Source organism: Mus caroli, unplaced genomic scaffold (genome assembly GCF_978045245.1).
Source record: "Mus caroli unplaced genomic scaffold, Mus_caroli_1 scaffold_16, whole genome shotgun sequence".
Taxonomy (NCBI): domain Eukaryota; kingdom Metazoa; phylum Chordata; class Mammalia; order Rodentia; family Muridae; genus Mus; species Mus caroli.
In genome coordinates, this window is record NW_028227271.1 from 20,374,207 (window position 1) to 20,400,670 (window position 26,464).

Below are 26,464 nucleotides of genomic sequence, written 5' to 3' on the forward strand. Positions count from 1 at the left end.
GTTCCGATCTCCTTATAGCTCAGTGGAGGCTAATAACCTCATCCTTCCCACCCACTCACCTTCCTGGGCAGCTATTAGAGGGACTGGGGCAAGAGGGCCATCCTTAAAACCTATGCAGGGAGCTGCACACAGGAAGTTCCCATTGAGATCCAGCATCTGCTGCCGCTAACCCACAGGAGGCAGCCAAATGTACCATAAGCTAGCCCAGCCAGGTAGGTAGGAGAGAGAGGCTGTTCTGGTCCTTCTTGGATTCTCTTGGCAAATTCTCTCCCTAGTCTGGTTCTGTTCCTCTGGCCTCAGTTTCCCCTTCTAGAAACAAGCTTGAGGGGTCTCTGTGAGGAAGAGCCCTCTGGTGCGCTGTCCAGAACAGAGGAAGCCTCAGATCTCCCCCCCACCCCCGAGAGTTTGGAGGGCCACAATGAGGGGTTTGAGTGGCACAAGGAGATTGGGTTCTTGGCAGCTGCCCCAGAACACACCCACTGGATTCCCCCTGTCCCAGCTATCCCTCAACTACGTCTTCAACAGCAGGGACAGGCACCCCATGGGGGAGCAGGTCAAGAGACAGGCAGGCGACAGGATTGGCTGGGTTGGGCATCGGTGTGGGTGAGCCAGGTTCCACAGGGCCCTGGCAGGTGGGCAGACTGGCAGCTTGCAAGACTCTAGGGCACATGAGCGTCTCTGCCCCAGGTGCTGAGTGAGATATAAAATGAAAGCAATTTAACCTTGCTAGTCTGTTTTAGGGAGCACCATGTTGCAGCTAAGCCTTCCTGAGACATCCTGTCCTCATCCTGTAAGCACCCAAAGGAATAAGCGCAGTATTGAGAGACTTCTTACTACACGCAGTTGTACGCTGTGGCTTTTTCAAGGACCTTCCATCCTAACAGCCTCCTAGAAGGCTGAGCCATTGTCTTACCCTCTGTATGGCTTTGACATTGGCCTAGTTGTCCACACAGACCTGTCCTTGCGAATGGGACCTGCTGTGGCCGAATCAGAGCCAGGATCATGGTCCCGTCTCAGCCTCAAGGTTCCCACCTGAGAATGGGAAGATAGAAAGCAGCCCCCTCCCCTGCCCACCCTCACCCCAGGTCATGGGAACTCAACATCCCTGAGGTGCAGTGGATCTGAGCAGCCCCCATTACAGAGAGGCGGAGCAGAGCCAGGCTCTGGCTGAGGAGGCAGGGCGCAGTGCCTCCACTCCAGTTCGCACACTCAGTCTCCATCTCGGTTTTAGAAAGAAGCTGGCATGGAGACACCTTCCTTTTACTCCGCCTTGCTAAGGATCCAGCCTAAGATCGTTCACTGCTGGAGGCCCATGCGGCGTTCCTTCAAGACCTACGACGAGAACGGAACGGGACTCCTGAGCGTGGCTGACTTCAGGAAGGTGAGACTCTCTGCTATGGACCTGGAGCACATAGCAAGCACGGAAGGCCAGCAGCATGGGACGCTCTACAGGGACCCTGTGCTCGCCCATGAAGGCTCAGGCTGCGGCCTGCTTGCCCCTTACTTGCACACTACAGTGTCTTCTCCCTAAAGGTTTCTGGAAACTTCTAGGTGTGTGTGTGTGTGTGTTGAGAGGCCCCTATCCAGGCCTCAGACCTGCTCTTCTGTTCTATCAGGTTGATATAGGCTTCCCATACAGGGAGCCCCACTCTACCCCACAGTGCACACTGGAGTGGTGCCCCTTGGCTCCAGCCAATCCTGGGCGCCAGCTAACTCTGAAGCTCCCCCACCACAACCCAACTCATACCCTGCTCCAGCTTCCCATGCACCCTGGGGCATCCCTGGGATGCCTTCGTCCATCAAGGATGGGGGACCCAGGGAGAGGCAAGATGGGAACATCTCTAGAAGAGCCAGAGGTGGGGAACAGATGACAGTTTTTCTTCTGATTTCCTCCCATTGGGCCCAATGTCCACCAACTGCCTCAATCCGGGGTGCCCTGGGGACTTTCAGCCCACGTTATAATCTCTTTTTAGGAATGAATGCTAACATCAGCCACAGAGGCGAGACCTATAACCTGATTGCTTCACATTGCTAGGGATCTCTAACAGGATTTGTCTGGGCTGTGAGGGTGAACAAGGCAAGAGCAGCTTCAGGAGGCAGTCTCTTTCTTCCTGTAGAGAACTCTATAGAGTTGGGGGGGCTTACAGAGCTGGCACAGCAGTGGGGGTCAGAGATCCAGTCCTGCCGCCCTCAGCATCCAGCTTCTTCCCCCACCTCATGGTCCAAGGTGGCTAATGGAGCGTCCCCTTCATCCTGGGGAAAAAAAAAAGGCATGGCCCCTTCTCTCGGGAGGAAAGAGATGACAGCCGTGGGCACCTTGCATCCTCAGCCAGGGCCGCGCCACGCCCTGAGCCTGTGGATGGAGGAGGAGAGGGTTGACCCGAAGCCACCACTGCTCACCCGTTTCCTGGCCCCCAGGTGCTGCGGCAGTACAGCATTAATCTGTCAGAGGAGGAGTTCTTCCACGTGCTCGAGTACTATGACAAATCGCTGTCTTCGAAGATTTCCTACAACGACTTCCTGCGTGCCTTCCTGCAGTAGGCATCCAGGCGGGGCAGCACTGGGGACAGATGGGGCATCAGGGTCTGTCCCCAAGACTAGTAAAAACCAGACAATGGAGGGCTTTAGTGAATTCCCCCAGAGCTGCTTCAGAACCTCACCCTACCCATCACGAGACTCTCAGGATATGCAGGCTCCTGCTCTAACCCTCACTGAGGCCTCTCTGGGCAACCACAGGGCGGCCGCTGGCCTCGGGCGCTCTCACTCATTTGAGCAAATAAAAAGTCTTTGTGGGAAATGACTCTTGAGACTTTAAAAGAACTATGACTAATAAAATGTTTTAAAACTTGGGATTCTTGGGGGTTTGTTCACGACTGCCTGCAGGGCACCCCCTGCACATTATTCAAGGACCAAGGCTGCCTCTACGCACCCACTTTCTGTCTTGGATAGGAGGACAGCTGTAGCCCCGTGGCCATGTGTGTCCTGTGTAGTTTATTTTGCCAACTTGGCCCAAGCTAGAGTCATCTGAGGGAGGGGGGACCTCAACTGGGAAACTTCCTCCACCAGAGTGGCCTGTAGGCAAGTCTGTAGTCTAATCAATTTTCTCGATTAATGATTGATGTGGGAAGGCGCAGCTCCAGCCCACTGTGGGCACTGCCACGCCTGGACCAGTGGACCTAAGTCATATAAGAAAGCAGGGGGAGCAAGGTAGTAGGCAGTGTTCCTCTGTGGCCTCTGCTTCGGTCCCTGCCCTCTTGTTCCTGCCCTGACTTCCCTCAGTGCTGGGGTGTGACCTCGGAGCTGTAAGATGAAATAAACCCTTCCCTCCCCAAATTGGTTTTGGTCCTTGTGTTTATATACACAGTAGATGTAGAACAACATCCCTGCCCCTACCCTCTAACGCTGAGTCCCACTCTCCTTCCAAGGCCACTGCTTGGGGCTCCTCTCCTGAGCCCTGAGGAAGGCAGTCAGAGGTAATATCCTTATGCTGCAGGGAGGGCACACACTGCCACCCTCATCCCTCCACTCTTCATGGGAACACTGGGCACAAAGTCCAGCTGGTAGAGTAAGAATGGGGACCTGCTTTTTGCACCCACACTTGGTAAACATCTCTATTCTAACCAGGAATGGCTGGCCTCTGGATCCCTCTTGAGAAGAACGTGAAGCTGCATTGTAGGTGGCTTGGGTCCAGGGATCTACTCTGCTGGCCTTCATGGCTCAGGGACACCTGCTTTCTTGGCCACATCCCTAGCTCCCTGGCACTGCCAGCCAGATGCCCAATGTGACACATGCAATAGGGTCACATTGCAGCCCCTCACTCACACTGGGACACCAGGAGACACTGGGCTCTTAGAAGATCTGGTCAAAGTCACTCTAACCCCAGAAACCAAATGGGTCCCTGCATGTTTTTTGTTTTTTGGGTTTTTTTGTTTTGTTTTGTTTTAGTAACCTATTTAAAGCCACAGTGTGAAGGATCGAGTGAGGGGTCGTGGGTGCCCACACATGTGCCTAGACCTTGGCTTTCCTCCTATCCCGCACCTTGGCCTTTATCTTCCACCACACTGGCTCTCACACAACCTTGAACTCAGAACCCACGGTTTCTATTATTGCTCCCTTCTCAGAGCCAAGAGCCAACTCCTGACCTTCTGGTGGCTGAAACTCTGCCACTGTTCAGGGAAAAAGGGGGCGTGGCAACGGGAGAAGTAGGCAGCTCTGCAGGTAGCCCATGAGGCCTGGAATATTCATCCCCTGTCCCTGCATGGAATTGGGTGGATACCCCTTTGGCACACATGCCCAGCTTTCAGCAAAAATATTACTTGATCCTCCAAAACTCACAGTCTGCAGGGTAAGCATCCGCTTCAGATGCAACGTGGATTTGGAAACTGCTGGAGGTTAAAGCAGCAGGCGTGCCTGTTGCAATGGAAAAGGAGACACAGTAAATGTGACTACACAGAAAACTCTGGCAGAGGGGAAAACCGAGGGCTCAGGGACAATGCTGAAAATGCAGACCCCAGTGACAACGGCAGATTATTGGCCAATGGGAAGAATGAAAGGGCATGGGGCACTCAGCAGTGTGGATAGATGCAGAAAGAAGAGTGTGGAAATCTATGGGAGGTGTGGCCCGGAGCTACAGGATGGGAAAAGGGGTGCGGGGGGGAGGGGGAAGGAAGAGAACCCAGACGGGTGCGTTTGAGTATACAATGGCTGAGAGTCTCCACAAACCTGTTGAAGACACTTGAACCACAGTGGGAAGAACACTGGTGCGGTGGTATTCACCCAGGAACATCCCGTAAGACACAGCCATGGAGCAAGGGAAGAGATGCACTCCCGCAGAAGGGAGGGAAAACCCGAATACCTCTCCCCAGAAACCACAATGGCCAAAGATAAGAGCCAACACACAGCAGCTCACTAAAGACCTAACCAAGGCATGGATGCAGCTTTATAGATAGGCAAAAAAAGCAAGGAGCTACGGATGTAGCTCAGTGGGTAGATTGCTTGCTTCACAGGCATGTGAAAGCCAGCCATAATGGTGCTCTACTGTGATCCTAGCCCTGGGGAGGCAGGCAGGAGGATCCCTGGGGCTGCTGGCTAGCCAGGCTAGATAACCTGCAAGCTCAGGTTCACCAAGAGACTCTCAAAATACATCCATCCATACATCCATATATACATACAGCAGAGAGCAAGACACCTGACATTGACCTCTGACCTCTATCTACATGCACACAGAAACACATACATATACCATACACGCACCAAAAACTTAAAAGGCTGGATCTGGGCAGTGTCACACACCTGTAATCAGGAGACAAATCATTAATTCAAGGCTAGCATGAGCTACAGAGACCCTGTCTTGACAACAAAAAAATTAATAGTTGGTGACATGTTTTTCAAAAAACAGTGTTACAGGGTGTCTTAGGGTTTTTATTGCTGGGACAAAACACCATGACCAAAAAGCAAGTTGGGGAGAAAAGGGTTTATCTGAATTACCCTTCCACATCACTGTTCATCATCAAAGGAAGCCAAACCAGGAACTCAAACAGGACAGGAACCTGGAGGCAGAAGCTGATACAGAGGCCATGGAGGGGTGCTGCTTATTGACTTGCTCCCCATGGCTTGCTCAGCCTGCTTTCTTATAGAACCCAGGACTATCAGCCCAGGGATGGTCCCCACCCACAATGGGCTAGGCCCTTCTGCATTGATCATTAAATTGAGAAAATGCCTTACAGCTGGATCTTGTGGAGACATTTCCTCCACTGAGACTCTTTCCTCTCGGATGACTCTAGCTTGGGTCAAGTTGATACACAAAAACCTGCCAGTACACAGAGGCTCAAAGAAATGAAGGACATCAGAAATGAAATAACTGAAAGTAAAAGAAAATCCTGTGTGCTTACAATTGTCCTCAAAGGTAATGTCTCAGAATTTATAGCCATGTATTGCTTTGAGTACAACAGGTACAACAATGGCTTCACAAAGAATGAGGACACAGAGCCGAGCTTGTGCTGAGAGGGTAGGGTCTGCTCCTGTGAGTGACAAGGAAGACTATGTAAAGACAGACAAGGGTGCTTTAAGATGTCCCTGCAAACTGTAAAGCAACCACTAAAAACATACTGCATAATTATGTAAGAAGTACCAATCAGTCTACAGGGATCAAAATGGAATCAAAGATGAGACCAGAGGTGGGGAGGACATGCTGTCAGAAAAGGGAGCACCACCCAGGCTTGAGGACCTGAGTGTGGGCTCCCTACCCCCACATTTAAAAGCAGGGCTTGGGGGCATGTGCCTGGGATCTCGATGGGGAAGTGGAGATGGGTAAATCCCATCTAGCTCACCTAGCCTGCCGGGTGAGCTTCAGGGTCAGTGGAGTCCTGGCTCAAAAATGAGGTGGAGAGGACCTGAGGAAGTCACCCAAGGTTGATCTCTGGTCTACACACATGCACATACACACGTGCACTCACGTGTGCATCCTACACATGCAGGCACACCTGTGCACATACAGGTCAAAACAGTGAAGAAAAAAGAATTGTCCAACAGCATGGTTGTCTGCACAGGACACTCCTAAGGGCCAAAATGCTCCTAGAATTAGCCAGGAAGTGTGCCATCAGGTCATTAGAAGTCACTGGCATCTCCAGCTAGCATTCACAACTGCAATGGGAGTTTTCAAACAATACCACTTGGGACAGCCCCTTCCAGCAGCCCAGGTAGACAGAAACCTACAATTCCCTACAGGTCCTCCTGTGCAGTAGTAAACCATGTAGCACTGAAAAACAAGACCACAGATCAAAATCAGGGCAAGGCTGTGTGGTGCTTCTGGGCTGGAAGACTGTATTATAGACACATCCTTCCCAATTGTGCTTTTCCCCTAAGATTTGTACTATCGAGCCAAGCATGATAGCACACACTTTTAATCCTAGTACTCAGGATGAGGAGGCAGGCAGATCTCTGAGGAGTTTTTTTTCTCCTTCTTAAAAATTATTTATTATTATTATTTAATTATTTATTATTATTTAATTTCAAATGTTGTCCCCCTTCCCGGCCTCCCCTCTGCAACCCCCTCATCCGAACCCCTTTCCCAGTGCCTCTAAGAGGGTGCTCCTCCGCCCACCCACACCTCACCCCTCTAGGATCCCCCAACACTGGGGCAACAAGCCTCTATAAGACCAAGAACCTCCCCTCTCACTGATGTCAGATAAGGCCATCCTCTGCTACATATGTATTTGGAGACATGAGTTCCTCCATGTGTACTCTTTGGTTGGTAGTTTAGTCCCTGGAAGCTCTGGGGGCTCCATTTAGTTGATATTGTTCTTCCTATGGGGTTGCAATCCCTTTCCACTCCTCCAGCTTTTCTCCTAACTCTTCCATTGGAGTCCCCAGCTCAGTCTGATGGCTGGCTGTATCTGCATCTGTCTTAGTCAGATGCTGGCAGAACCTCTCAAGAGGGCAGACCTACTAGTCTCCTGTCTGTGAGCATTTCTTGGCATCAGCAATAGTGTTGGGGTTTGGGGTCCAAATCTCTGAGTTTGAGGCCAGTCTGGTCTACAAAGAGAGTTTCAGGACAGCCAGGGCTACACAGAAAAACCCTATCTTGAATAACAAACAAACAAAAAAAAGAGATTGATATTATTGTATGTGTGAGTATGTGTCTGTGTTGCCATGAGTGTGTGGGCACTGGCAAAGACCAGAAGAAGAAGGCACTGGATCCTCTGGAGCCTGAGTTGCAGGTGGTTGTGAACCACCCAGTGTAAGTCTGGGAACTGAACTCTGTTCTCCTGCAGAGAAGCAAATGTCCCTAGCCACTCAGCCATTGCCAGGCCTGCACAGTCTCCACAGTTCCAGCCAGGATCTCAGTGGTTTTGGTAGACAAGAACCAGCTAGTCCTGCTGGGCGTGGTGACGCACATCTTTAATCCCAGCACTCAGGAGGCAAAGGTAGGCGGATTTCTGAGTTTGAGGACAGCCTGGTCTACAAAGTGAGTTCCAGGACAGCCAGGACTATACAGAGAAACCCTGTCTCGAAAAACAAAACAAAAGAACCAGCTAACCCAGAAATGTATTGTAGAAAAGAAGTTACCCTCCTTCAAAAGTTTAAAAAATGGGCTGGTGAGATGGCTCAGTGGGTAAGAGCACCTGACTGCTCTTCTGAAGGTCCGAAGTTCAAATCCCAGCAACCACATGGTGGCTCACAACCACCTGTAATGAGATCTGATGTCCTCTTCTGGTGTGTCTGAAGACAGCTACAGTGTATTTACATATAATAAATAAATAAATCTTAAAAAAAAAGAAAGTGTCCAGTTAACTGATGCACACTTGTATAATTATAATGTGATTCATTTACAAGGCTAAAAAACAAATGAGTTTTTAAAAGTTTAAAAAACAAACAACAACAACAACAACAACAACAAAAAAAAAACAAGATAGGATGGAGGGCTCGCATTGGCTCCTCTGAAGGTACATTTGGAAGCGCAATGGTTAGGAATATGGTGTCAACAAGAGGGTGATGGAACAAAATGGGGAACCAAGAAATGTCCCACATAGATGCAGCCAGCTGATTTCCAATGTGGACACAGAAAGTGGGTATCTTAAGCTTTCTATTGCTGGGATGAAACACCTTGACCAAAAAGCAAGTTGGGGAAGAAAGGGTTTATTCAACTTACACTTCCACATTGCTGTTCATCACCAAAGGAAGTCAGGAATGGAACTCACACAGGGCAGGATCCTGGAGGCAGGAGCTGATGCAGAGGGTACTGTTTACTGGCTTGCTTTCTTATAGAACCCAGGACCAGGATGGCCCTATCCACCATGGGCTGGGCCCTCCCCCTTTGATCCCTAATTGAGAAAAATGCCTTACAGCTGGATCTCATGGAGGCATTTCTTCAACAGAGGCTCATCCCTCCTTGATGACTCTAGTCTCAAATTGACACATAAAACTAGCCAGGACAGTGAGTTAGAGGAACAGTATCTGTGTGTAAAACGTGAACCTTAGCACACCTCACACCAAAGGATGAGGCCAGGACTGCACAGGGTGTGAAGCAGAACTAACAAGTGAGAGACAATCCACTCAACCTCAAGTTTGAAAGCATCACTCGCAGTCAGTGTTTCTTCAACAGGGCAAAATACCCAAGATGGAGCCCTTCTAAGAAAGCAAAGTTGATTTTGGCTCACAGAGGGTCCATTGGCCTGGTTGCTTTGGGCATGTGGCACATGTAACAGAAAGGCGTGGCCGAGGGAGGTTACTTACCTGTGGCAGCCAGGAAAGAGGACCGTAGCTGGGTTCCCATGACCCCTTCAACTATTTATCTACAGTGAGCTAACTTCCTCCTCCTAGACCCTGCCTCCCAGTCCAGCCAATGGCTGATGACCACCTATCAATGCGTGAGGCTCTGGGAAACACCTGCCTCAAATGATAACCATATCCAAAGAACAAGAAAAAGAAGGAAGGAAGAAAGGAAGGAAGGGAGGGAGGGAGGGAGGGAGGGAGGGAGGGAGGGAGGGAGGGAGAGAGAGGAAGGAAGGAAGGAAGGAAGGGAGAGAGAGAAGAAGGAAGGAAGGAAGGAAGGAAGGGAGGGAGGGAGAGAGGAAGGAAGGAAGGGAGAGAGAGGAAGGAAGGAAGGGAGAGAGAGGAAGGAAGGAAGGAAGGAAGGAAGGAAGGAAGGAAGAGAAAGAGGAAGGGAGGGAGGGAGGGAGGGAGGGAGGGAGGGAGGGAGGGAGGGAGGAGGAGGAGGAGAAGAAGAAGAAGAAGAAGAAAGAAAGAAAGAAAGAAAGAAAGAAAGAAAGAAAGAAAGAAAGAAAGAAAGAAAGAAAGAAAGAAAATCAAACTTCATCAAAAATTTCAACATTTGCTCTGAGGATGGGACTAAAAAGACCAACCCAGAGACAGGGAAAAAGAGACTTGTTTCTAGAATATTTAGAGATTTTTAAATAGGATCAGCAAGAGGCCAGAGAGATGGCTTGGTGGTTAAAGCACATGTGTACAAGCAAAAGGAGCCCCACGGCTCCCTGCACCTGGTAGTCACCTGTGATTCCAGCCCTTAGGAGGTGGGGACAGGAGGCTCAAGACAGCCACGTGCTCTGGTAAGTCCCCAGAGACTGGTTCCCTGCCACTGTCTCAGCAGGGCTGCAGAGGAGTACACCTCAGTAGTAGAGTGCCTTCCTTCTCCGTGTGTGAAGTGAGAAGGAAGGAAGAGGGGGAAGGAAGGAGGGCCCCAGAGACTGTGTACTGAAGCAGCTCTGGCAGTGTGGTGACATTGCAAGGTGACAGCTTCAGAGGGCCACGCCCTGTGCGGGAACCCTACTGTGGTTCCGGTGGTTATGGTAGAAGTTGGTGGGGTTCCTCAGACAGACCAGGGTTCAGAAGTTAAGGTCCCAGGACAGGATGCTGCAGGCCTATGAGTCCCTGGGCAGGGGACTTGTCTGAGGTTATGGGGACATTGTTATTGCACACCTGCCCCAGGCCACTCCTCCCATTGCCATTTCTGCCCCAGATCCATGGCTTTATGATGTCAGTCATATCCCTTTTTCTTGACACCTGTTCTATGTCCACAACTCCTTCCAGTGACCAGCAGCCACATCTACTGCTGTCCTGGACTCTCTGGGGCCTTTATCCTCACATCTACCTTTATCAGTCTTTCCTCCTAAATCTGTTACAGCCACCACCAGCCTTTCCATCATCCAAGCCAGCCAGACTCTTTGGGAAGTGTTAATGGCTGTGGAGGGGTCCATACAGAGCTGGATGGGGGTTTATGTAAGACAGATGGAAGGACAGAAGGATGGATGACTGGATGGGTGGGTGGATGGGTAGATGGACACATAGAGTGATATCCTGAGGGGGCTGGGTAAATTAATGGTTTCATCAATAGTGTATGGTCAGATGAGTGTATACATCGACAGCTTTGTTGGTGCACAGATAGATGGATAGTCCTGTGGACGAATAGATGGCTGTCTGGCTTTATAGCTTGATGGATGGGTGGGTGTATGCATGGATGGATGGGTGGATGGATGGATGCTTGTTTTCTGAGTAAGTAGATGGACATATGAAAATATGAATCATCAGGCAAGTGCTTGACTGTGGAAAGATGAATAGCTGGATGGACAGCTAGCGATAAATGGTAGAAGTTTTGAAGCTGGGAGAGACTTTGAGACCAGGATGCTGCTCTTAGGCAACCCATGAACCTTTTGCCTGCCTATGGCTGGGTTGGCCATGTCTTATTCAGGATAACCCAGCACTTCGGCCACACCACAATGCTTTGTTTAGAAGCTCAGACATCCAGTCCTGCCCATGATGTCTGCAGTCCCTGTGCCCATGAGGGGTGGGGTGGGGTGAGACAAGCAGAGAGTACAGTCACCAACCCATGGGGGGAGGTCTTTAGCCACTAGGTCTTGGAGTTCTTCCTCCCTCTGCCCCCTCATAACTCGCCCACAGAACGAGCAGCCAGATGAACTTAGCTTTTTCTTTTTACAAAGACTTTATTGTCTGACATGCTTGACAAAAAAAAAAAATTACAGCCACAATCAAGTTATGCCAAAATGATTGAGGAGCAGGCCGCCATCTTTCAAATCTTGAGGACTTCCAATGAATTTTCTCTTCAAGACAGCTGCCTCCACAGCTTTTCTTCTCCACATAAAAATATGCCGCATTCTGAAGATGCCCTAGGAAATTTTTTTAAGTTTATAGTTCTTGTTCCATATAGAAACTGCGGAGCTGAGAAAGCACTGGGGAGATGTATTTTTCTCTGCCCCAAACACGCCATGCATCTGAGGCACCGAAGAGAGACCTTGTAAATGTCCCACACACCAGGAACCACTTGGCCCAAGCAAGATTCCTGCAGGCCTGTGTCCTGTGGGGCACAGTTGTCCCTAGCCAACGTAGGGCACCAAAGGTGACCTGGGAATGCATCCCAGAGCCCAGCTCACTCACCCGCAGAGAAAGAATTGGGAGTGGGCCTCACAGGATGCTGGGATGCTGAGCCGAAAGCTCAGGATTCCTGATGGTCTGAGGGACTTGAGGTTGAGAATGAACAAGAGCCAGTTTTGAACAGGACCCTTCCAAATGAAGCGAGACTCTCCACCCAGGCCCTGCTTTGCAGGGAGAGAACTCCAGTGGTGATGGTGAGGGTGTGAGGCCAGAGATGGAGGCCCAAATCCCACTGCTGCCCCCTTTGTGCTGTGCATCCTCAGGCAAGTGACCTCTCCTCTCTGGCCTCAGTGGACTCATCTCTGTAACAGGGCAAGAGTACCTACCTTGCAGGAATGTCTGTAGATAAAACAAAATTATACCGAGTAAAGGTACCAGGATATCTGGTCCCCAAGGCTGGAACCAGGCCAAGCAAGTGAGGCCCTCGTGTCTGATGCATGACATAAAGGGTGTAAAACATCAAGAGTCGGGACAAATAATACTATTTTAGTGACATGTTACTAAGAATCGGAATGAGTGCAAAAAAGAGTCCACAAAGAACAAATATGGGCATTTTAAATAGACAGTGATGGACTCTGCCTCCCCCTGACCCAGGGCCTGCTGGCTCTGTCCTCTGCAGATGGGTTCACCCAGGCCTAACTCAAGAAAGGCTACAGCCAGAGGTGGAGCTGCCATCAGCACCCAGGGTGGCTCTGTAACTGCGCCACCTCCCGGTTACTGGTGGTACTGACAAACTTCCTGGAACCCTCTGAAGGGAAAAATCAATCACATGGAGGATGGAGCTCATTGTAGATGCTAACAACCTGGTTAGGTTTGGAGAAGCACACACATGCCATAAACGTGGGGCATGTACATGACCAGGCATAGGTCTCAGCCCACAGAATCCCCTGGCCATCGTGATCTACAAAGTAGTGTGGTCCCAGATGATCTAAGATGGCCTCACTGTGATGAGTAACCAGCAGTTTCTGGCCACCCAGAAGAACAAAGCTCCCCTCCCCAAATCCAGGTTCTGAGCCAGAAGCTGGAGACACTCAGCCATTGTCCACATTGGCAGCAGGGTCCTGAGGATGGAATGGGGGACTAAGCCAAGCCATCTGCTCTAGGCCTGGCCGGGGGCTGTCGGAATTCCTGAGATGTCCCTGAACACTCCCAAGACCCATGCACGTAAGGAACGAGTCTATCTCCTTTCCTCCAGCCAGAGAAGAGCTGCCTGAGCCTAGGCCATACACTTTCACAACCTTGGGGCTCACAAGCCACACACTTGGGTAGCTAGACATCTTGTGTAAAACTTCCCAAATTCCATCTGAGAGCAGCGACTTCTCAAAGCCGGAGGGTGTCGGTCGAAACGAGCTTCTGTCATTTCCCAAGTGAGACAGGGCTGTGAGTGTGTTAGGCTCTAGAACAAAGGGGCAGATGCACACACAGAACACAGAGATGAGCCTGGTGGCCCTGATGGGACTGCTCAAGGCCCCAGCAGCAGGCGGTAGAAAGCTGACAAAGGCGATTTCTTTTATCCCAAGGATTCTACTCGTTGCTGGCTGGTCCCGTGGCCAAATGGACTGTCCGGGCTGTTCTGCATGGGAGGAAGTGGGTTAGGGGATCCAGGCTCTTGGCCAGACATACAGAGCTGACATGGGCAGGCAGAACTGGAGTGGGTAGCAGTCAGGAGTTCCGGGGTGTGGGCAGGTCGATGACTATGGGGGGATTCACAGGCTGATAGTTCACAGTGCACACCGACGCGTTCACATAGGTGGTAGTCCCGTCTGCCATGACGCCATACCCTGGAAAGTAAGCACGCACCTGTCAGACCATTATCTGGAGCTTTCTGGTGAGTGGCTGCGGCAGCTACAGGTGTTCTGCTACAGCGGGTGGGACATGTCTGGGGCAAGCTACAACAGTTCTCATTCTTGGGTCTTTTTATCTGTCAAATGGAAGCGATAATAGGTCCTTCTGAGCCTGCCAGGAGGACCAAGTGAGGTCAACGCCCAAATGCAGTGCTTAAGCCAGTGCACATCACAGGAAAAGCACATAGCAAGTCAGTCATCACCATCCTCACGTCGTCTCCCTCAAGAGGTGTCATCAGCATGGTCTCTATGGCCACTGTCAGCATAGTAGATGTGACCAGGTATAGGCACCTGGTTTCCATAGTCCCCAGTATCACCATCTCATCAGATATGATCAGGTGTGTTGGTGTGCTATGTCCACGGACTGCACTGATGTCATCATGACATCTTCATCCCCATCATGATGACATCATCATCCCCATGTCCAGCAGCAGCACTATGCCCTGGACTACATCACTACCATCCTTGTTCCTATCCCCAGCACTGCTATCATCACCATGACATCATCGCTGCCATCATGGTAACATCATCATCCCTATCTACAGTGTCACCACCGTCAACACTACCACTACCTCCTCATGACCACTGTTGTCAACACCATCATTATCATCTCTCCATCAACACTAGTCATCACCCTCCTGTGACAATCACCACACTACCATCACCATCACCAAGACCCTCTTCCTTACAAGCGTTGCCCTGCCATGACATCACTACCATACCCACTATCTTCCGAGTGTCACTACCACCACCATCTTTGTCACCACTATCATTACCACCGTGATCTTCCTCCTCCTCATCATCTCTGTTCTCCTCACAATCACCACGGTGACCACTGTCACATTTCTGTCTTTTATTACATGCCCTCTCCACCACCTCTACTTGCTGAAGTCCCTTCTTCTGGCTCACACCAGAAGGGGCGCTCTCCCTTTTCTTCTCTGGAGTACCATTTTGCCGGTACAAATATGCATGGTGTTGTTTGGGTCACTGGCAACCTTTCATAGGTTGTCCCTGAATGCCCATAAGAGAGCCCAGGAAGACAACCAGCATTGTAAACTCACTGTTCCTGAGCTTCCCCGGGAGCTCCAGTGCTCTGCCTTTGATGGCCTGCCTGCTGCCCAGCCATCTGAGAACATGTCCAGAGACAAACGTGCTCCACTCTCCTGACACCCAAGAACAGTGCTCAGAGGTGCTCAAGAAATGGCCAGAGTTTATTTACTTCCAAGCTATAAAACTCTTAGATGAACTAGATGAATGCAGCATGGAGTCCCAGGTACCATGGTCCAACCCCACAGACAGGATGAGCAGACCAGTAAACAGCAAGGGTTTGTATCAGATGTTGAACCTGGGCTCCAGGAAGAACACTTGAGGACTAAGAAGGTAAGCTGATAAGCAGGGATGGACTGCGTGTGGGGCAGTGTGAGCAGCCAGGACTGTGAGCCACCTGCCCACTGTGCGGAAGGACATCCCCACCACTCCAGTGAGTACACCTTCTGCTAGCCAGCAGCATTAAGGTGCTAACCACAGCAGCAATGCCTGTGAGGTAGGCTATGCATGGGCCACAGAGCTGGACTATTTCTTGCAGAAGTCAGAGAGGGAGCTAGTGAGCAGGATTTGGTAGAGGCATCCCATGTGAGATTCCCTGCCCTCCTGCCCACCTATTCACCTTCATGGATGTGGCCAAAGACGTGCAGCCGTGGCTGGACCCGCCTCTGGACTGTGTTGAGCAGCTCCACGCAGCCCACGCGCTGCATCTTCTTGGGGACCCAGTCTAGAAAGCCTGTGTGGGGAGACAAGGCATTGAGGGGGTCAGCGGGCATCTTGCACCTCCGGCATCGATTAGCGCAGACTTGGGTGGGACCTGAAGTCATGCCCCAGCCCCAGCATAGATCCTCTCTCCTGGTACAGCAAGTTCCAGAACTATGCCTCAGAGAAAAGCCTGTCACAACGCAGCTCCTAGAGGCACAATCTCTCTTCCTTGGCAGGGCTAAGAGACTTTTACAAGAGCCCATGGGAGGCCAGGCACCTGGGTCCAGGTGCATAGAACCACTACAGATCTGAGCCTGCAGCTGCTGCAGGGGCTGTTTGGAGCTACCCAATTGTAGAAGGGCAAACTGAGTCCATGGTATACCAGTGGCTGGAAGCAAAATGGAGCCTCCATAGCCTCTGAGGGAGAATTTCCCATTCAGAAACTTTCTCTACAAAACCCACAGAAGCTGTGGTCTAGCTCTGTTGTTGCCTATCTGGCATGAAGCTCTGGGGCACTGTAGATGTGTTAGTGTATGGCTGTGATCCCAGCACAGAGAAGGTAGTGGCAGAAATATCATGAGTTTAAGGTCATCCTTGGCTACATCAGAAGTTTGAGCCCAGCCTGGGATACATGGGGGTGGGGGCGGTGCACAGAAACATGAAGCTAGTTTTCTTGGCTGAGACACCCTCTTGTGGTGCCCACTGTGTCTGTTGGCCGCCAGCCTCCCGGAGCTGCCCCATATGGTGGTGGCTTATTATCTTTCCATGGCTACACAAACGAAAAATAATCAATGTCTTGAGTGAGCAATCAGGTTTCTGCTGGCCCCTCTCCGTTTGGGTGGGCAAGAGAAGCTCCGGAGCTGCCAGCAAGGGTTGGAGAGCTTCAACTGAGTGTGCCCAGCAAGCTTCACCACAAGAGAGGCACTGAGACCAGAGCACAGCCAGGCAGGGGGAGGAGAGAGGGGAGGGAAGGAGACAGACATGCAGTGGGTAGTGAGTAGGACCAGCTTCCTAGTAGAGCTAGGTCCTAGTCTCCATAGCTCCTCCTCCACCTCGCAGACGGGTTCACAACTCTGTGCCTTGGCTTCATCTAACAGACATTAAGTGCTGCCCTAGAATCTGGAAGCACATAGTCCCATCCTTAAGTGGCAGTGATGGCTAAGACAGGACTGGGATGGGGGTCTCTAGCATCCCAACTGCCCCGATGACTACAACCTGAAATGAAGTACATTAGAACCTGCTGCGGCATGGTGCACATGGGCATTCCCAAAGCAGGTGTGCAATGCGTTTTGTGGCTGGGACAGGGCATCTGGAGAGCAAGCAGACCAAAGGCTATGACTTCTGGATGGATGGATGGATGGATGGATGGATGGATGAATGGATGGATGGATGGATTGGGTGGGTGGACAGATAAGGATAGATGAAAGGTGGGTGGGGTGGGTGGATGGATGGGTGAGAATGAATGAGGATGGATGATGGATGGATGGACAGATGGATAAGTAGATGGGAAGATGGATGGATGGATGGATGGATGGATAAATGGATAAGTGGATGGGAAGATGGATGGGTGGATAGATGGATGAATGGGTAGGTAGATAATCAGAAGAACAGAAGGGGAGGAGGAGAAGAGGAAGTCAGGAAAGTGGAGGAAGTAAGGGAGGAGAACAGGAATTAGGGTGAGAGCAGGAAGGCCACAGAACGCACTTGGCTTAAGGGGAAACTGAGGAAGGACTTGGCCCACTGGCCTGGAGGCCCTGTGGGGGAGGAGCAGAAGCCCAGTCACCATCCTCTTGTACTGTCCCAGCAGAGGCCCCAGCCTCAGGGCGCCCTCCACTGAAAATGGGGCAGGAGCAGGTACCCAGGACTGGAGTGCAGTGAGGAGGCTACAGTGGGTAAACAAGATGCAGGCTTGAGGACCACCAGGAAAAGGAAGGAGCTGGGAGGCAGGTTAGAAGGAAAGCAGAGGGGGCAGGCTGGAGCAGGCTGGAGCAGGCTGGAGCAGGCTGGGGCAGGCTGGGGCAGGCTGGGACAGGCTGGAGCAGGCTGGGGCAGGCTGGGGCAGGCTGGGACAGGCTGGAGCAGGCTGGGACAGGCTGGGGCAGGCTGGGGCAGGCTGGGACAGGCTGGAGCAGGCTGGGACAGGCTGGGGCAGACTGGGGCAGGCTGGGGCAGGCTGGGGCAGGCTAAGGGGCCCCAGGCAGGAAGCCAGTGGATTCTAGAAGGGCAACAGGTGAGCCACAGCCTCAGCTCATACCAGAGTAGGGGTGCACCAGACAGGAGCAACCCTGGGAGATAGAGCCCTCAGCCCTGGTGACACTGGCTTGGTAAGAGTGGCACCCCAACAAACCAACTCAGGGTTCCCTGTGTACAGCCCCAGACACCAGACACCCCATCCTCCAAAGCCCCCAGCCCAGGCAAACCAGAGACCGCAGATCTTACCCAGTGGTGGTCCATGAGTTATAAGGATGTCAACTCCTTCTGGGATGAGATTCCACTTCTCCAGGAGCGCTTGGCCTCTCGGGAGGTTGAATCCCCAGCCATAGAACCAGGGCTGCCTAGGAGAGAAGAGGGGCACTTTAGTGGGGGCTCAGGAGCATGACACAATCACAGAGAAGGGTACAGGTCACAGGGTTAAGCAGCCATGAGGGCGAGCTTGACAGCTCAATCTGAATGAAACTGGGATGGTCTAGGGGACTTTTGCATTCACAGCCGCAGCCGGTTGCTGTCAATGGAGCCAGAACAAGGTGAGACAGACCCCAGGAGCAGATGCAGCCAGATGCTGCAGGCAGCTCTTTAATTTGCCTACCACCATACGCTGTGAGTTGATCAGGCCAGACACTGCCCTCACGACCCATCATGGGCCCCAAGTTGCCACCTGAATCCTACTCCTGACCAACATGGCTGACACCTCTGCTTGTAAACCCAAGGGCTCCACATTAATGGCAGCCACCAATGCCCCTACTTAGGATTCGCAGGGGTTCCACAGAACCCTATTTAAGAACTCCCAGCCTTATCCGTGCAGGCTTTGGGCTGTACGACTGAGGCTTTTGTTAGGTGTTTCACAAGAAGGGAAGATGCCCAGGTGACACAGGGCTGCTGTTCTGATCATCAAGCTTGCAGCGCAGGACCTGGGTGTGTGAAGAATGGGTGGTGACCCTGGGTCACTTTGGGGTGGGGATGGGGTGTCAAAGGTCCTTTTCCTATATTAGACCCCAGCCCTGAAGGCAGGTAAGTACTGTGTAAATGGGGCTGAGGACCCTCTGGTGACTGATCAGGGCACTAACCAGCCCTGGTGCCTTATGTCTTAGCCAGCACCTCAAGGCAGAGGCTGGTCTATCACACAGACCTCCAGCAACGCTTGCCAGAGCCAGGCAGCACACACCAGCCACCACCACCTCAGTGGTGCTAAGCCACAGGCATTCAGAGGCAGCATGGCTCCACCTGCTTCCTCTGCCCACTGGAGCAGCCTCCAGAGCCGCCAGTGAAGAAGGTGGCCCTGTCCCTGGGCCAGAGGAGGCCATGATTCTCACTGCAGGTGCGTAAAAGGAGAACCAGGGATTAAGGCCCAGCCACAGAATGGACACCTTTCCCACAGGGTTCCCTTACATGGGAAGTGTCCATCAGGGGACAGTGGCAAGACTGGAATCAGCCATTGAAAGAACAGCACAGGGCAGAGGTGGCTCAGTCAAGAGCCTCCTCCTTCAGACATGCCTACTCCAGCCTGCTCATGTCCATCTGAAGAAAGCTGAGCATTCTCCTGAAGGAAAACATCTCTCTCTCTCCCTCTGCCCTTCTGCTCCTCCCCCTTCCCCCTCCCCCTCATTTGCTCCCCCTTCCCCTTTTGCCCTCCCCCTTCCCTCTTCTCCCTTTCCCCTCCCTCTTTCCTCCCTTTCCCCTTCCTTTCCCCTTCCCCCTCCCCCTCTCCTCCCTTTCCCCCTCTCTTTCCCCTTCCCCCTCCCCCTCTCCTCCCTTTCCCCCTCCCTTTCCCTCTCCCCCTCCCCTCTCCTCCCTTTCAACTTTCCCCCTCCCCTTCTCCTCCCTTTCCCCCTCCTCTTCTACCCCTTTCCCTTCCCCTCCCCCCTTCCCCTCCCCCCCTTCCCCTTTTCTCTCCACACAGCTTTAAGGAGCCTGGAGCCAAACTACCTGAGGTTAAGATGGTCCACTACCTGCCACCTGTGTGACCAAGGGGTGAGTTTTAAGAGAGTTAGGGTGACCATGACAGAAAGATACCTGAATCCACAGGAGCCCTGTGCCGGGAGTTCTGAGGACTCAGTGCTCTGCCACTGTGCTGCCATCCCCATGTTACTGTTACCTCACCATCTGTCACCTCCATAGCCACCTTCAGCACCACCACCATCTACATCAGCACAGCCATAACCACCATCCCAGGTGCGACCATCACCTCCACCGCAGCCATCATCACTTTCACCATCCCTATTCCGTCCATTGTCACCATTGTCACTGCTGTCACCTCCATGTGGCCATCACAATCATCCTCAAATCTGTCACTACCACCATCACCTTCATCATCATTTCTCAACGAAACCACCATTATTATCACCATCACCTCCGCTACCACCATCATCGCCATCACACCCATCACCACGGACACCTCCAAGAGGCACCCACCAAGCCTGGGTGTAAGGCTTTGTCTAGAGCACGGTTCTTCAAGTTGCAGTTTTGATGGTTGGCAAGAGTATTTCTAGTGAGGTTGCAGGAGAGGAGACCTCAGAGAAGTTGAAAGCAGGAAGGGAAACTTCAGCTAGATAGTTTTAACTAAACAGTGTGCCACCCACCCACCCCTGCCTGCCCTAGTCACACGTGCTGGTCACAAGGTCCTTTTCTGTCATGGCCCTGGTTGGACTGGCAGCTCCTCTTTATGGATTCCTTGGACTGTGCCTGCCACACCCTGGAGACCTGGGCCTCACTCGAGATTTCTGAATCACTGCCTAGGATTTTCAGAGCTGTGCAGCCGAAGGGGTGGGAATAGGGCCCAGAAAGGCCACAGCAGCGTGGAAACCACTCAGTGTCCTGGCAACAGACAGGACGGGGAGCAGTGTATGTCTGGTGCTGTCTTCCAAACACAGGCTTCATTTTCCAAAAACCTAATCAAATACCTATACAACAAGGCTTCATCAGTACGGGAAAAGGTACCTGTTAGTTCTGAGCCACTGCAGGGCATAGCTTTCTGAAACACAGCAGATATCCCACGGACCCTGGAGCACTGCTGCCAACCGGCTTCCCCTCAGCAGTACTGAACCTGACTCTGGAGGAAAACCTGAACACTGACTCTCATGGGGAGACCCAGAGGAGCCACTCACGCCAGCACCACGCTGCACTCCACGCAGAGCATGGTGGGCAATCAGACCTCAGCAGGGCATAGAGCCCTGGGCTGTTCCTTCCCCATGCAGGCTCTGATGAGCTCCTGCCTCACAAGCTCCTGCCTTACTCCTGGTTGGGAGCAACAGTCAGCAGGACTTCAGCTCTTGGTGGCCTGTTGTCAGCCATACTGACTTTGCCCCACACTGGCCCTTCACCTCTCCCAGGCTTGACCCTGAGGGCAGCTGCTGTGTCCTGCTAGGAGCAACATGGAGGAAGAAGGACTGACGAGGACAGCCGGGGAAGTATTTCCACACAGGCAATGCTCCAGGATGTTACTAGCTGTCTTAGCATTGGGAAGCAGAGGGAGGCTGAGCCTGTAGGGAAGTTTCTGGAAGATTTTTCTGAGGTAGTGTCAGTGAGGGCTTTCCCTGGGTGTTGGGCAGGCCTAAATGGCTGTGTCAACTGGCAAGGCCTGAGCAGACTCCAGGAACCTGACTGAGGCCTTTAGGGGCAGGGCCTGGGCAGAGCAACCACCACTTGCTTCAGGTCCAGGAGATAAAGGAGGTACCATCTTCAGTGTACAGTCTGCCCTGGAGCCTCCAGTGCTATTTGAGGGATGCACTGATCAAGTCATAATATTGGGGTGCCCAAGAGCCCCTTGACCAGCTTCCACTGCGACCTAACATCTGGACCCGGCTCCACCTCCACCTGCCACCGGGCTCATCATCCATGGCATCTCTTAACCAGGGAGGGTGGTCCATCAGAATTCCGACTGAGCCGAAGGCGGCTTTATGTCCTGAATCTCTGTCTTTCTGTTCTAAAGTAACCATTGGAATAATTTTCTTACAGAATGATAGTTGCCATGACAACCAGAGCAAATTTTCCTTTTCTGAAACAGATGTCTCATTTAGTTGAAAATTAGAATGTGAGCAAACCCATGGGAAAAATTAATTCAAACTTTAACAGAGCACTGAATACAACGTAATCTCTCCGAGGTTAACCCCTTAACAGCTTTTCTGTGTGCGTCTGCTAACCTTCAGATCAAACCTAATTAGGCCCGCTTAGCCAATATAAATGACCTCCTCATGGCCAATCATTACAGGGTCCCCCTGAAGCGTGAAGTTGGGTTCCCTGACAGCTGATGCGGCTATAGACACTCCTCTATAGCAAGCAGCTGAATCGGAGCCTGCCTGGCCCTAGTTTCTGCTTCTCTGGAGCAAGCTTTCAGGCCCCAGAGTGGGCATATTCCCCAAGGTTCATCGGGGGGTACAGTGACCTTCTGGCTAAACCCATTTCCTGGGTCTAGAGTAAGGCAGTGGAGGCCTGACCCCAAAGTGTTCGCAGGCCAGAGATCATGTTTGAGCACTGACCCTATGGGACACTGAAGGGGCATCCACAGAGGGGCAGCTCAGGGGCCCCTCACCCACCCAGGGAGATACCTGCCATCATGGTTCCCACAAGCACAGAAGCTAGGGTGTAGAGCCATACCTAAGTGACATAGCCAGAGTACAGCACTTGGGTACCCAGAGTGCTGGTCCAGAGCCAGGCTCTCTCTTCTAACCCAAAACGATAAAAATAACCACCCTTCTATGGTAACACCCTCTGTATTTAGTTGCTCAGTTAACTCTTGGGAGGAAACTGCTGGGAGCTTCGCATTCAGGCACTGGAAGTGTTAGCACAGAGAAGGCTAGCATATCTGAGCACAGGAGCAAGAAGGGTTTGGGCCAGGATCCCAGACCCCTGCGTCCTGTGCTCAAGCTAATGGTTGATGCAAAGAGGCTGCTGTGGGTAACCAGGCACCAGCTCTCCCTTCCACACAGAAGCTTCCTGTCTGAGTTGCTCCCACAGGCTCCCTGGGAGGAGCCTTCAGCCTGGCTGATCAGGGAAGAGGCTGCATCCATCACAGGTTGCCTGTGTCACCTCCAAATCCCTCCATGGCTCCCCCACTGTCTCCAGGAAACAAACAAACAAACAAACATGCAGTCCCGGTGGCTTGGCACACAGGACCCTTGCACCTACCCCAACTGACTCTCAGACAATGCAGTCCAGGTTCCCATGAAGTTCCCCCAACAGGCTGACTGTGCCTGTTCTGCTCTGTAAGCAGCCCAAGCCTGTAGCTATCCCCAGACTTTGTCTCCTGCCACCCCACATCAGAGGCGCTAACTTCTCACCATGGCTCATATTCATAAGGCCCAACTCAAAAGCCATCTCCTCCAGAAGTGTCCCCTGATCACCTCTCTCCTCTGGCCCAGGTACCCCCCCACCCCACCCCCACCTCGATGGTCTGTTGGAGGTTTCTCCAGCATAGTGTTCAGATCTGCCCCTGTGTCTCTTATACCTGGCCGAGGGCTGAGCCGGGTGGCCCTCAGGGAAGGTATGTTCAAGAAGAACATCGATGAAAGATGAATGCAAACTGGAACAAGCCAGCAGGCACACTGTCAGGCTGCAGGCATGAAGAACTTCCGGGTTAGTATTCTCCCCTCTGTACCCTTCAAGTGGTAGTCCCGCCCTAAGACCTGCCAGTCAAGCTTCAGAGTGACAGCTCTAGCAAGGATGCCAGCCCCTTGCTAATCATCCTCACCCTCTCAGGAGCCAGCCAGCCCAGGGCGGGAGGGGCGGGGGGCAGAGTGTGCCCATTGTGCGAGGAGGAACCTGTATCCTGGTGTCACCACCTGCATTCTGGTGCTCAGAAAGCTTGATGCTGGGGGTGGACTCAGGTCAACTTACCCGTAGGATGCTCCCATTGGTCCCCTTAAAGACAGGCTTTCCTAAGCCACTCCCAAAGGGGTCAGCTACAGCACAGCTAAGTAGTGTCTCAGACGAAACTGCCATTTGTCACTGGGCGCAGAACCCCAACTAGGCTGTGACCCCCACCCCCGTTTTGCAATAGAGAAAACCAAGGCTCAGAGAGACCAGGGATAGGACCACAGCTCCCAAGCCCAGGGTCTAGACTGCACAGTGCAGATGTCCCACCTCTGGGGGACAGCCCCTCCTACTACAGCAGAGACTTGAGTCAGCTGTCTCCCCTGTGTCCCTGGGTGCTGGCATGCAGAGGCCAGGGGCTGGGGGAAGTGGATGGGTAGTAAGCAGTATGGCCCAAGGCTATGGTGAGTGGGCAGGGACCCACCAGCTGCCCAGTGTCCAGAAGCTTGTCATTCACACACCTGCTGGGGCCACAACAGCAGCCACCACGTCAGCAGCAGAAGGTGCAGCGCCGTAGAGTGGGTCCCTTGTCATTCCTAATTAATTTCCCCCACCCTTTCAATGTGTGGAATCGCTCATCTTTTGTTTTGCTGGGACTCTGTGCAGAGACGGCAAGTGATTCGTCTCAGACGTTAATCTTGAGTGGGGAGACGGAGCAGGCGCACAGCAGCCTGCTAGAGAGGACAGGGGCGGCACAGAGGCAGTGGCTGGGGATGAGAGGCAGAAGATAAGGATAGGAGGGAGAAGGGGAAGGAAGTGTGGTGTGTGTGTGTCCTTGACAGTGCACTTCCCTAGTCCACCTGTGCCTGTGGGTATATGAGTGTCTTTGTGTGCATGTGTGTGTGTGTGTGTGTGTGTGCAGACATGTGTGTGTATCACAAATGTGTGGGTAGGCTTGTGTGTTTATTGAATATATGTACATGTGTGTAGGCCTGTATGTTGAATGTGCATGTGTGCACAGATATGTGCGCCATCAGCTCAGAAGTGTCCAGAAGTCAAGGACACTTCCTGCTTCAGATACCATCATAGACATAGTGTATCAGGTCTGGGATGCTGAGAACCAGGAAGAGGGAGGGGTAGTGAAACAGCAGTGGACATACTTTCAGGCAGGGTCTCTGGGGACCTGAGCTGTGTCTTCTGCTGCCTCCTCGCCCCCCCCTCCCCCGGGAGAAGGACCTAAGCCTAGCCAGTCATATAGGCAGTTCCCTGAACAGACAGGTGGCTCCTTACTACATGCCATCTGCAGACAATGACAGATAGTACTAGGTGGCCTTGCTGACCACCCCCATGGCTCAATGCACAGCAGCTGCCTCTCTCTCGTTTGCACGAAAAGACTCAGCCATAGGAGGGACAGGAGCAGAAGCCCAGCCTATTCTGCTGTCCATGGGGCCCACCAGAGAGCCAGACCAGTGTCAGGAGGAGGCTACCCCACACCAGCACCGGCTGAGGCTAACACACCCCAGTAGAGTGACCCACATGCCTGCCTCCTCCCAGGTCTGAGATCACAGCCAGCCCTTTCAGCATCCCTGTACATCCCCAACTCACTGGTAACATAAGATATCATAGTCCTTTCTGTCCCCTGAGGACACAGATCAAACAGAGCAGGTCGAGGGAAGCCATTCAGGGCCTGTCTGGGTCCTGAGGAGAGGAAGTCTTCCTCAGTTGCCTGAACAAGCTATGAAGGCCATAACCTCATAAAGCTACCCAAAGATGCAGGACAGCTCAAGACAGATGCTGTATGGGGACTTCAGGGGGATGGACCTTAACATTAGTAAGACAGCAAGAGGCCACCAAGCCAGGGAAGGACTGGGCTTCCAACAAACCTTCCTCAAGCTGGCCCCCCCAAGGGCTTCAATAAAAGTAGACCACAAAGCTCACACCCTGACTCCAGTCCAGGCTCCTCTACCAGAGACTCCAGAGCCCAGACCTCCAGCAACAAGTCCCTGGTTCTCAGTCAGGATGCCCCAAGCCAAGACACTAGCATAAGGTGGTTCCTGCTAGGCACACTCACAGATTGAGGCAGGCAACCCCCTACACTGGGCTATGCACCAAACGAGACTCTGACTTCTAACAGAGCTGCCCAGACCTCTGAGTCTCAATAGACATGACCACAATAGACACACTAATGTCAAAAGACAGTCTAATACACACATCACACACACACACACACTCGCACAGCAGGAAAGCACCATAGATGTGGTTTGTCAAGGTTTTGTTAAGAGAAAAGGCAAGGGTTGTACCAGGAGTTGGACATCAGGTCCTGGACCATCCCATCACTCACACAGGACGGATGGAGGTCCCAAGCCTGCACACAGCAGAGCAGCTAGCCGACAAGGAGACACCTGCAAGGGCTCCAGGAAGCCAGGTGGGATGTAGCCAGGGCCATAAGCAGGGCTGGACTGACACAGCAAGACTCACTGTGTCCCACCAGCAGGCGGCCATAGCTGACGCTGTGACAGCCAGAGTAATGGGGCCCAGTTCAGGGCAGTCTCTCAGGGCATCAGGATGCTCAGACCAACACTCTAGATTCCTTGCTCTAGTACCCAGGACCTTGAACCCATTCTGGTCAGAGGATACGTGATTCTATATCATGCTCTTCCCCCGGTGAAAGGCATTCGAGTAGCACCTTGTTGTAGCTGTCCTGAGAACACCATGCTTCCCTCCCTGATCCAGCTCCCCTTGATCCTTGTGGGAACTTCCTTCATAGCAAGTCAGCTGGCTTCCTCAATCTTAGTACTTGGATCTCTGAAGTGAGAGAGTAGTGGGAACCTCACTGATCGTCCTGGGGATTGTGGTAAGACACATCTGTCACACCGACTCGCTTTCCCTAAGCACCGTCAGAGACAGACAGTGTTCCCAGGCTGCTCCATTCCAGCCCCAGGCTGTGCAGCAAGCCTACTTAACTGTACAAAGTAAGAGAATGGGACATCAAAGAGGAC

The 26,464-nt window shown here is 52.3% G+C and overlaps 2 protein-coding genes across 8 annotated transcripts in view; one reads left to right on the forward strand and one right to left on the reverse strand.

The window, feature by feature from the left end:
* Window positions 1-3,308, forward strand: part of Efcab6 (EF-hand calcium binding domain 6) — a 206,172-nt gene extending 202,864 nt beyond the window's left edge. For 4 of the 6 annotated variants that reach the window (XM_085831456.1, XM_085831457.1, XM_021183280.3 and 1 more), the window contains 2 exons: window positions 1,232-1,381; window positions 2,419-3,308. In XM_085831456.1, coding sequence (XP_085687582.1) covers window positions 1,232-1,381; window positions 2,419-2,541 — 273 coding nt within the window. In that variant the 3' untranslated portion in view covers window positions 2,542-3,308. The remainder of the gene's footprint in view (window positions 1-1,231; window positions 1,382-2,418) is intronic. The other 2 variants (XM_085831458.1, XM_021183285.3) reach the window with 2 other exon arrangements.
* Window positions 3,309-11,470: 8,162 nt separating this feature from the next.
* Window positions 11,471-26,464, reverse strand: part of Mpped1 (metallophosphoesterase domain containing 1) — a 78,850-nt gene continuing 63,856 nt past the window's right edge. For both annotated transcript variants that reach the window (XM_021183538.3, XM_029470156.2), the window contains exons 5-7: window positions 17,940-18,055; window positions 15,418-15,531; window positions 11,471-13,688 (exon numbers count right to left, since the gene is read on the reverse strand). In XM_021183538.3, the coding sequence (XP_021039197.1) occupies window positions 13,570-13,688; window positions 15,418-15,531; window positions 17,940-18,055 (349 nt within the window). In that variant the 3' untranslated portion in view covers window positions 11,471-13,569. The remainder of the gene's footprint in view (window positions 13,689-15,417; window positions 15,532-17,939; window positions 18,056-26,464) is intronic.